At 38.4% G+C, this 11,367-nt stretch overlaps 2 protein-coding genes across 3 annotated transcripts; one reads left to right on the top strand and one right to left on the bottom strand.

The window, feature by feature from the left end:
- Positions 1-308: 308 nt before the first annotated feature.
- tefa (TEF transcription factor, PAR bZIP family member a) lies at positions 309-8,457 on the top strand. 2 transcript variants are annotated; one of them, XM_058406391.1, is made up of 4 exons: positions 309-559; positions 4,559-4,927; positions 5,356-5,576; positions 5,990-8,457. In XM_058406391.1, the coding sequence occupies exons 1-4, from the start codon at positions 472-474 to the stop codon at positions 6,203-6,205; spliced, it is 894 nt and encodes a 297-aa protein (XP_058262374.1). In that variant the 5' UTR covers positions 309-471; the 3' UTR covers positions 6,206-8,457. The 2 variants fall into 2 exon arrangements, with proteins under 2 accessions (XP_058262374.1, XP_058262373.1); XM_058406390.1 differs by lacking the exon at positions 309-559 and adding an exon at positions 2,852-3,137.
- Positions 8,458-8,512: 55 nt separating this feature from the next.
- On the bottom strand, positions 8,513-11,017 carry phf5a (PHD finger protein 5A). Its single transcript, XM_058406392.1, has 4 exons — positions 10,872-11,017; positions 9,788-9,811; positions 8,853-9,019; positions 8,513-8,705 (listed from the first exon to the last, which is right to left on the bottom strand). The coding sequence occupies exons 1-4, from the start codon at positions 10,921-10,923 to the stop codon at positions 8,616-8,618; spliced, it is 333 nt and encodes a 110-aa protein (XP_058262375.1). The 5' UTR covers positions 10,924-11,017; the 3' UTR covers positions 8,513-8,615.
- Between the last annotated feature and the right edge of the window lie 350 nt (positions 11,018-11,367).

Raw genomic sequence — 11,367 nt, 5'->3', positions numbered from 1 at the left:
TTTATTCTAATTTTAGTAATACCACACCATCGAATACTTTTCTATGTTTTGTATTATTCAACATTTCTAGTGGTCAAAGATAACATTTTGCAAATGTAATGTTTAAAGTATTTTTTTAATCATACAATAGCCCTGATAGCGTCAATGATGGTCCATGAACGTTGGTCTTTTTCATAACAGAGATAAATACACGTGCTTTCGGCTTGCTTAGATAACCTACCTTCATTCCTATTGGCTGCCGAGGGGACTATGAACATTCCAACAACCAATCACACACCTCGAAGCTCCCTGAGTAATTAGCTCGGAGAGACCGGAGGTGGTGTTTATTATCTGTGCTCGCGCTCTGTTGAGAATAAAGGCGACTTAGTCGAGTTAGATAACTTAGCACTGCTTCAGAAAGCTGTGAAAAAAGTTTCATTTTCTGAAAAGTCTGTGATCTTGTCAGTTAAAATTGAACTTGTTAGTTATAACATGAGTTCTGAAATGTCTTCAGATATCCCGGACATATTCAAAGCCCTGCTCGAGCACCCTTTCTCCTTCCCCAGCATTAACTACGACGGTACGTGCATGTTACTCTAAATTACATACGATCTGCACACTTTGTTGTAATCATTTGCTGACTGATTTACTAACAAAATTTCAATGTGGCGACTTATACAGACATTGATCGGGTTTCCAGTAAATGTAAACGGTATGGTGTTTTTATGAAGGTCTACCTGACTTTTTACCTATGATTTGTAAGAATCACGGCTGGGACTTGTGAATGCACAGTAAATTGTTTACATGGATCATAGTAATGCATAATATTAGAAATAAACCCTTAACTAGAGTATCAGCATTCCTGTCCTACAGAGATCAGCACAATCTGGAGACATTACTGCCTTTACACACTGACTTAAACTCATTAATTAATAGATGTGTTAGAGCAGGTACTGAGTCTCTCACTGAACTTGGGCACCACTGACCCAGAAGACAAGGTAATGCCCTGATTAGATTAGATTAGGAGTTTTCATTTAGCCAAGAGACTTCTGGCACAACATAGACTGGAACCCAGAATACACTAGGAGATGCATATCTTTACACTTTTTATAAATATACCAATTTTTTTTGCATGCAAAGATATCCTTACATTATGAAAATTATCAAAACTGAAAATCGGTTTCTGAGATGTCAAATTAAACTCAGTTATGGCTGTTTATCTGATTAGGCATCTGAAGAGCAAAGTTGTTTCACACTGCCACATCAGCCTTGTTTAGCAATTACAGCCTAGTGGACTTGACATTTATCCTTGATGTAATGCTTGGCATATATTTATAACACGATTCCATTTGGTACAATATAACACACCAATCAGGCATAACATTTTGAGCACTGACAGGTGAAGTGAATAAGACTGATGATCTGCTCATCATGGCACCTGTTAGTGGGTGGGATATATTAGGCAGCAAGTGAACATTTTGTCCTCAAAGTTGATATGTGTTAGAAGCAGGAAAAATGGACAAGCGTAAGGATTTGAGTGAGTTTGACAAGGGCCAAATTGGGATGGCTAGACGACTGGATCAGAGCATCTCCAAAACTGCAGCTCTTGTGTGGTGTTCCCAGTCTGCAGTGGTCAGTATCTAATAAAAGAGATCCAAGGAAGGAACAGTGGTGAACCGGTGACAGGGTCATGGGTGGATAAGGCTCATTGATGCACGTGGGGAGAGAAGACTGGCCCGTGTGATCCGATCCAACGGACGAGCTACGGTTGCTCAAATTGCTGAAGAAGTTAATGCTGGTTCTGATAGAAAGGTGTCAGAATACACAGTGCATGACAGGTCAGGGCTGTTTTGGCAGCAAAAGGGGGACCAACACAAAGTTAGGCAGGCAGTCATAATGTTATGCCTGATCTGTTTATATGTCCATATTTTAGCAAACATTTTACTTAACATCCATCATTGGACTTGTTCAGGTGACAGTGAAACGAGAAATCTTAATCTTTCTATGTTCATTTTGAGGGAGCAGTTTCTAACTAGGAAACTCCACTCTTTGGATATTCTGTAGTTACTATTGGGACCATGTGCCCTCCCCCACCCCCTTTCATGCCTTTCATGCTTTCATGTTTTTAACACCCAGGGCATGCAAATAACTAAAAGAAGGCCCGCTGGTAACCTGCCAAACCTGTTATTACAATGTACTTTACAACCATGTGTGTATGGCACGTTTTTAGCTTCGCCTGTGTTATTGGTTTAAGGGTAATAACCACGTGTGATTGACGCAAATCGCTTCTTTGGTAACAGATATTTTGAGCAACATCTCGCGAGAGTTTGGACGTTAAAAGGGGCACCGCCTCCTAGTTACCAGCAATGTCATTGGTCCAACCGTGTGTTTCCAAACAGACAACGGCACGTGCAGGGCCATGTGATCTCGTGTGTGTGTGTGTGTGTGTGTGTGTGTCCGTCCTGGAGCAAAGAATAAGGCTTCAGGTTTGGTGTCTGTAGGTTTTGCACGTGTGATGAAACTGCAGTGATTTCCCAGGTTTCCAGTAAAACACGTTTCCCCCACAAGTATTCTACAATAAAATAACTTTTTATTTATTAACATTTTATTACCGAAGTACTGTAACTTTCACTTTCTTGTGTTTATATGCGTATAGGTTTTGAGAAGGTAGAATGGAGATTTTCTGTGAATTCGGACATGGGCACTTTATAGCAACAGGTCTGTGTGTGTGTGTGTGTGTGTGTGCGTGGTTGCGCGCGCCCATATCGGTCAGTGTGTCCGCCCCTGCGGGACATTATTCATATTTGGTGAATCCTGATTGGTCTGTCTGTCTGCGTACACAGCTGTGTTTATTATTGTGGGCGGGGCTTAATGTGAATATGAAGGAAGCTCGTTGCGTGCAAAATATGGAGGCTCGGTGAAAGGCAGCAGTCCTGTTTTCAGGGTGCGGTAGTGTCTACGAGTATTTTCGCTGAAATTAGTCATAAAGAGCTCTTTAACTCTTACATGTTGTAACATCGAAGGACGGACAAGCAAAATGTCAGCGGAAACGGTAACGGTACGCTCGGAGGAAGGCAGTGGTCCTCCGGCTGCGTTTCCAGTGGCGCTGAAGAAAATACTGGAAATTCCTCCGCCGAATTTGTTGGAATGTTCAGATGGTACGTAGGTCACGGATCTCTTACCGACTTGTTTACCGAGTTTTTCACGGTGTGCGTTTCAGTGGTATGCAGGCCATAGGGGGGAAAAACACCAAACGCCATTGAAGATAAATAAAGCAAGTTAAAGGGAAAGTAGTCCTACTAAACCTGGTACCAAAATCTAGTCTTCATGTTATAACGCATACACAACATATTATGACAATGTTATAACAACATACAACACAAAGCAATACTAATGCAATACTGCAATAACACTAGCAATAATGTATAGGATTCATGGCCTTGTATTGTGGTATTATAATATACATGTTTAGGCTTAGATTCCAGCAAATCAATACTCAAGGATATTTAATGTCTTCAGAAATAAATTGTTTAAAACAGAAAATAAAATAAAGGAATATAAAAAGTGGTACAGAATAATGTTTTATCATCCAATCAGATAGGTATTCTAAATGCGGGGTCAGGCAGTGCCTTAAATGAACTGACAATACCCATGCCACTACCAGGGCACAGGGATATTGTGTTATTTGACATGATGTTTTGCTGAAGGTCAGTTAGTGACAATAAAACGAGTGAGACACATATTGCATGGGCTTTGCAGTAGGTTGTGGTTTATGAGCAGGGAGTGTTTTAAAAGATTTCAGCTCCAGCTTTCTCTTTCCATGAAAATGGTTCCCATGCTGAACCCATACCAGCTGGACCTGTGTACACCGATCAGACATAACATTATGAGCACTGAGAGGTGAAGTGAATAACACTGATTGTCTCCTCATCATGGAACCTGTTAGTGGGTGGGATATATTAGGCAGCATGTGAACATTTTGTCCTCAAAGTTGATGTGTTAGTAGCAGGAAAAATGGACAAGTGTAAGGATTTGAGCGAGTTTGATGAGGGCCAAATTGTGATGGTTAGACGACTGGATCAGAGCATCTCCAAAACTGCAGCTCTTGTGTGGTGTTCCCGCTCTGCAGTGGTCAGTATTTATCCAAAGTGGTCCAAAGAAGGAACAGTGGTGAACCGGTCACAGGGTCATGGGAGGCCAAGGCTAATTGATGCACGTGGGGAGTGAAGGCTGGCCCGTGTGATCCGATCCAACAGACAAGCTACTGTTGCTCAGATTGCTGAAGAAGTTAATGCTGGTTCTGATAGAAAGGTGACAGAATGCACAGTGCATGAAGGGTCAGGACTGTTTTGGCAGCAAAAGGGACAACATAATATTAGGCAGGTGGTTATAATGTTATGCCTGATCAGTGTATATGTCTGTATATGTTTCTAGAATTAATTTAGTACTTACAGTATAGTCACACTTATTAAGGAGAACAGAATATATGCTTGAAACAGCCATGATTACATTCACAGCTTATTAAAGTTTGGTAAAAATAAACAATAAACATGTTAGTGTTTGTGTTTTGATGTTGTAGAAAATGAGAAAGAGAAGATTTCAGGAGATGACGTGGACTCCGGAGGTGGAGTCAGTGGACTTGGGCCATCAGCTGCCTTGACCCCTGCTATTTGGGACAAGACAATTCCATATGATGGCAAAACCTTTCATCTTGAGTACATGGATCTGGAAGAGTTTCTGATGGAGAATGGTATTTCTGCTTCTGAGCAAGTCGAGCAGAAGAGCATAGCTAAAGAGAGCTCCAAGCAGCTAGTAGAGAAAGCCTCCACCATAATCCCAAAGACAGAACCAAGCCCAGCAGCACCCATCTCTCTTCTGCCAACCATGGAGCTGGAGCAGTGCGATGAAGAAATAACTGTTGTCTCAGACTCAGCACAGACGGAAACAGGTCAGTACAGAATGGGAATGTCAAATTGTGTCTTCTAAATTCACCACATGTATTTCTTGAAGAATTTTGGGTCATTAGGATCATTAGTGGAATCTGGTGTATATAAAGTGTAAATGAAGTAAATGTTCATCTCTGCAGTGTTGTGTAGTCATACAACCTGATAAGAGTATGCAGATATTTTTTAAATATATTTAGAAAACAACACAAAAAATTGAGTAACAATTATAAAAATAGTTTATTAGAATTCTGTTACACATGAATTCAGTAAACCTCACTCTTAAGGACCCAATAGATGCAAGAAGTCTACATGGTTTCACATAATACTGAAAATAAAATAACAACCATAATTTACAAAATATTAGAATTAGCAGTGATGTGTGTTGTCGGTACACCAGCTCAGTACATACTCATATGACCACATATTTCAGGCCTAAACAAAGATAGTGAACGTCTGACACCAGACCCCATTAACCCAGAAGAAATTGAGATATCAGTGAACTTCGAGCCAGATCCTGCAGACCTTGTGCTTTCCAGTGTTCCCGGAGGAGAGCTCTTTGACCCTCGCAAGCATCGCTTTAATGAAGAGGATCTTAAACCACAGCCCATGATCAAGAAAGCCAAGAAAATATTTGTGCCTGAAGAGCAGAAGGTAGGTCAATCATTTCAGCTAGAACTGTGTTCACGACTGTTTTTTAAATACTGCTTTATAACACTGCAGCCCATTCATTAACATACACTTGAACAGTTCTGCCTACTCCTGCATAAGCTTGACCAGTCCCCCCATGTCTGCAGTTATTTTGTTTGTCCCCTGCTCACGATATTTTAACAAACAGTTCTGTTCCATTCATCAGTCATTTATTCCACTGTAACCCTGACTTTATTGTTATCCCAATGCACACTTTACTTTCAGTCAATTTTTTTAAGGAAAGTATTTTTTTATTTTATTATAACAGCCAGCAATAGCACTTCTACAGCAAAAGCACTTCTACAGCAAGTCATGCTTAATGCAGGGTGTTTACGTTGTCAGTGGATTGTACTCAACCTTTCTGCAAATCATTCCAGGATGAGAAATACTGGCAGAGAAGGAAGAAGAACAACTTTGCTGCAAAACGTTCCCGAGATGCCAGACGGCTGAAGGAGAATCAGATCACAGTCCGTGCAGCCTTCTTGGAGCGGGAGAATCTGGCTCTGAGGCAGGAGGTGGCTGAACTGCGCAAGGATTTGGGACGCTGTAAGAAAATCGTGGCTTGCTATGAAGCAAAATACGGAGCGCTGTAAGAGATAACAGCTGGACGATTCGTGTTTTCAAGAGAGTCAGTCCTTTACTACAGTCACATTTTGCCTTTTTTTTTAAAGTTTACTTTATTCCTATATTACTTTTTTTGATGCTTGTCCAAACCTTGGACACTCTTGGAAAAAGAGTTGTATTTTCTTTTTGTACTGAAACCTGGCTCCAGGGTAATGGACTGTTTTAATGCATGAGGGACAAAATAATGAATTAAAGAGATTAAAAAAGCTTTAACAGCAGAAATCAGATTATCACATGGTCAGTGAAAGCAAACCTAACTACAATTACATCAACCCCACCTAACTGTTATGTTTATATAATAAAATATTATTTTTGAAAATGATAGTTTATATTAATGGTACCTACAATGGGCTTTCATAACATATTAATAAACATTGCTTGAATATTTTTTAAAGCAATACTGGAGTATGTATGCAAGGCTTAGGTCAAAGTCTGATATGACAAAAAGGTTTGGTGAAGTGTATTGGTTAGACTTTACATTAAAGAGATATTAATATGGTGTACATATTGTAGTTATATTTTTTAAACATGTTTTATAAAGTACACCTTTTTATTTTCCTCTTGCGCATAAAGAAATTCAACCGAAGTAGTACCTTTTGCATTAAAAGCTACAATAAAGCACCATTAAAATAAATGTTTATGAAGCCAATGTTCCAACCAAATGAACCATTTTAGTACACTCCAAAGTGATATATTTGTATTTATAACGTTAAAGCACTATTTATACATTCTTAAATTAAAAAGTTGGATTAAATAATTATAGAAATAATCTCCATTTGACATTAATGATAATTGATGCTTCGTTCTTCTCCCTTTGCTCTTAGGAAATGTCCCATAAAACCTCAAGATTTTGACATAAGCCTTTCATAAATACTCCAGCATTGCTTTTTTTAAAAGATCCATGAAATGTTTATGAATGTGTTAAAGTGTCTACACTTTAAATAAAGTGTTAAGCAGCAAAGTTACAGAAGCTTGAACAGTTTACTAACACTTATTAAAGATCTGTTACTTTCCTGTGCTTTGACGTTCTTCCTGGAAGCATGAAGAACAGAATATTCAGATTGAATTGGTGGTCCTGATTTGGAATAGGGGGAGGAGAAACACTGTAAATAAAATCCAACATCTTGTGACTGAATAGTTATTTCAACTTCTCTATCTATCAAAGTAAAAAAAAAAAAAAAAAAAAAAAAAAAAAAGTCATGTGACCACTAACATGCATTAAAAAATTAATTGGCTGGTGTATTTTTAATTGAAAAATTTGATCGTTAAAGTTTTATAGTAAGATAAATATAAATAACAGGTGTGCATTTAATTGTGCTGTTTCAGCTGGGGTGAAAGGTAAATGGACTATTTATCTAGTTATTTCTCATAGCTATTATTCATGATTGACTGCAGGGCTTTATTTTTCAAGGTAGTAAAATGTGTATACTGTTTTAGATTACAGAGTTGATCAGGGACTACTTTGCATCTCATAATACCTGTGCATTAACTTGAACTGCTTTGGAATTATTTTTAGACTCTATGAGATTCTCATTTGTAGATATTTTAGATAAAATACAGTTAATGGCATTGTACCTCAGTGACGTTTTGACAACTTGTTAGAAGTTTGGCTAATATACTTGTGCTTACTAAAAGAAATTATGTTTGTTTCTTTTTTTCCCAGAATGAAACTGTCCAGTAGGCATTACATAAATGCATTTTAAGCAACTAAATAATTTAGCCCTTAACATGTGACGTTTAACTGAAATTAATTGGTCACAAGAAAGGGCTGTTGTACTGACCAGCTCCAGGTTAATAAGCTCAGAAACATGGTTCAGTATGTGTATGAAAATATTAGATTTCCAGATTCTAAATTTGAAGAGAAAGAAGATACATGCCACATTTGTACTGCATGTCTAATCAACTCTTTATTTCATGTTGAAAGGTAATTTATACGTGTTTCTATATTAAAAAAAATCTTAACTTGACTAGGGTCACTGTCCTTCTATTTCATGTATATTAACAATCAAACATCATTCCAACTCCAGATCTGGAGAGTCAGAGTCCAGTTCTCTGATTCATCAGGTTCAGCTGATGAGTGGAATCATGTGTTTGTGAACAGGGAAAGCATTATATTGTGCTGTAACAAACCTGGTTTGTAGAATAATGCTTTTTTGTAACTTTCATGCTGAATGTTCCATGCTTCTGTATGTTATTAAAGAGAATGTGTCTTGTCAGTGTATGATTCTGCGTGCTGTTTTATTCAACTGCTAGAAATGACATGAACTGCACCAACGTACTGTAGATCAGTTTTATTTATTACATTGGAAAAAAAGAATACTTGTACAAAAGATAGCTGCTGAAAACATGTAAAAGGTGATCTTCCAAAGTCCCACGTCTTCACCTCTTTTTGAAGCCATATTTTTTTCTTTCATAAAAGAGGTCAGTCTTAGAACTGCCGAGGTTCACGATCTTCGGACAACCGTCTCGCTGTACGAAAAAGAAGACTTTAGTTACTAAAGCCAGGTTGTAGTTTGAATTGTTGCATTACATTTCCCTTATCCACAGTGTTTAGTTAATAAAGAGTAAGTTCCCAGAGTAACCAAAAACAAATAAATCTGAAAGAGATGTACTTACATCTTTCTCCTGAATGGTGCATTCCTTGCAGTAGTAGGCATCTGATACCCCTGGACCTCCACAGATCACACAGCGCCCTTGATACGAGCCGTAGTTACATTCATCACATATGCGTACAAGTGTGCAAGGCCGCACGTAAGAGTCACAGATAACGCACTTCCCGTCACCTGAAGACAAGTTTGACAAAACATTATGAAGTTTACAGAATATAAAAGGCTTTAAAATTAATCAATCAGTGTTCAAAATATTTTCACATACACTAAATTGGCAAAAGTTTTTGGACACCCCTCCAAATCATTAAAATTCGGGGGTTGGGTTCCTGTTAAAGGAACTCTTAATGCTTCAGCATAAAGCTAAAGACATTTTAGACAATTTCATGCTCCCAACTTTGTGGGAACAGTTTGGGAATGACCCCTTCCAGTTCCAACCTGACTGCACACCAGTGCACAAAGCAAGGTCCATAAAGACATGGATGAGCGAGTTTAATGTGGAGGAACTTTACCTCACAGAGACTCTGAGCCAGGCCTCCCCACCAACATCAGTGCCTGACCTAACAAATGCGCTTCTAGAGAGGAATGGTCAAAGAATCCCCATAAACACACTCCTAATATTTGTGGAAAGCCTTCCCAGATGAGTTCAAGCTGTTATAGTTGCAAAGGGGGGCGCCAACTCCATATTATTCATGTGTATGTAAAGGCAGATGTCCCAAAACTTTTGGCAATATAGTGTACATAAATAATAAACAAAACAGACTCAAGATTTTTAAAAAGTTAAAGCTGATGACTCAAGGTAAACATTAAAAGGTACATTTCTAAGAGAAATGTCTGTATAGCAGATTTTTTAACTAACGTTGCTGAGCCTCTCAGGTTAGATCTACATTTTTCACCAATTAGTAACTCATCGACTGTAATCTGCTGTTTTCATTTAAAACTTACATTTTTCACAAAGCCTCCCGATAGCTGCAAAAGAAAAGCAGAAAGAAGGTCATTAATACAAGTCCACAACATCTTCATTATTAAGCTTTAAAATCACCTTATTCTCTTATATTCATGCTTCAAATGCTGCATCTTTTCTCTTCTTTTTTTATGAAAATACAAGGATGTGCCAGTGTATTGTGAGCTAAAAAAAAAAAAAAAAACCTACAATGAATGAATGAATTGTACAATGAACCTCACCATCTAAGGATGATGAGCCTGGAACAAACTATCTCAGCTCAAAGTCCAGGTTTATGGTCATATTTCAACCTGATTGCTGCTGTTTTCTGTAAAAACTCACGTAAGGGTGTGAGTAAGGTTATATTCATATTTCCATATTAAAAACTGATTTAACTGACTCCTTTAATTAGTTTGTGTGTTCAGGGGGATAATTCCAAGGTACCCAAGGAGACATGAAAAGGTGAAGGACTCTGCCAGGGGCAACAAAAATTCTTGACCAAGTATTGGATTGAAGAACTATACATTTGCACCTTGTGCCAACTTTTGTACACTGAAAATTATATGTTTTGTTTTTTAAGTCTTCAGTATTACACATTTTAAAACCTGAATATTTAACAAACATTTAGAATATTGGAATATTTATTTATTGTCCCTGTTTCAGGCATAGTGTCATTTTTAATGTAAGTATAATTTAGACATGGGTCTGAAAGAATAAATAAGTCCAGTAACTAATGCTGGGGGGGTGGGGGGCTTACTTATAGCAATCAGAGTAAATAAATCATATTTTCGTGCTAAAATATTTTTATTATTAAGCTACAGCATAAGTATTTTGGGAAACATTTCAATAATAGATGCTCTTACGAAAAGATGTCCATTATTTGTGTGTGTATTCACAGCTTTATCTCCAGTTAGAAGGCAGAAATGCTAACGTACAACAACGGGCTTAGCTAAACTTGCTAATCTAGCTAACTACTTCACAAAATAATTGCAGTCATATAGCCCTGGGTTCATGCAGATCGATTTTATACCACAGTTGTGTGTCTGCTCCCTGATATCTGTAATGAAATTCAACAGCAGTTCTTACCGACGCCTGCTTGTTTTCTGCAGAAAATCAAATCCGGATGATGTTTAGCCATGTTGTCTGCTAGCTCATTAGCCGAGTTACATTCGGCTCCACGATACTCTGTCGTCGTAACGTCACTGCTGACCTTTCAACCCACTCTTCTTCACCACAACGAAGCACGCGCACACACTGCCACCATCTGGTATACACTCAGCACAGTCCATATAAGTTGCGTACAACGACCAGACATAACATTATGACCACCTGTCTAATATTGTGTTAGTCCCCCTTTTGCTGCCAAAACAGCCCTGACCCGTCGAGGCATGGACTCCCCTAGATCCCTAAAGGTGTACTGTGGTATCTGGCACCATAGCAGATCCTTTAAGTCCTGTAAGTTGTGAGGTGGGGCCTCCATGGATCAGACTTGTTTGTCCAGCACATCCCACAGATGCAGAACCAGAATTAACTTCTTCAGCAATTTGAGTAACAGTATCTCGTCTGTTGGATCGGATCACAC

Source organism: Hemibagrus wyckioides, linkage group LG13 (assembly GCF_019097595.1).
Source record: "Hemibagrus wyckioides isolate EC202008001 linkage group LG13, SWU_Hwy_1.0, whole genome shotgun sequence".
Classification (NCBI taxonomy): Eukaryota; Metazoa; Chordata; class Actinopteri; order Siluriformes; family Bagridae; genus Hemibagrus; species Hemibagrus wyckioides.
The sequence above is the reverse complement of the archived record's forward strand: the minus strand, read 5'-3'. Positions and strand labels throughout refer to the sequence as shown.

What these genes read in the sequence shown, in the direction of transcription:
- phf5a (XM_058406392.1), bottom strand. Translation starts at nt 10,923, where the DNA reads ATGGCTAAACATCATCCGGATTTGATTTTCTGCAGAAAACAAGCAGGC. An exon ending in CGGGAGGCTTTGTGAAAAAT is followed by an intron (nt 9,020 to 9,787) that starts GTAAGTTTTAAA and finishes ACTTGTCTTCAG; the next exon opens with GTGACGGGAAGTGCGTTATC. An exon ending in GCACCATTCAGGAGAAAGAT is followed by an intron (nt 8,706 to 8,852) that starts GTAAGTACATCT and finishes TTTTTCGTACAG; the next exon opens with CGAGACGGTTGTCCGAAGAT.
- tefa (XM_058406390.1), top strand. Translation starts at nt 3,017, where the DNA reads ATGTCAGCGGAAACGGTAACGGTACGCTCGGAGGAAGGCAGTGGTCCT. An exon ending in TTTGTTGGAATGTTCAGATG is followed by an intron (nt 3,138 to 4,558) that starts GTACGTAGGTCA and finishes TTGATGTTGTAG; the next exon opens with AAAATGAGAAAGAGAAGATT. An exon ending in CTCAGCACAGACGGAAACAG is followed by an intron (nt 4,928 to 5,355) that starts GTCAGTACAGAA and finishes CACATATTTCAG; the next exon opens with GCCTAAACAAAGATAGTGAA.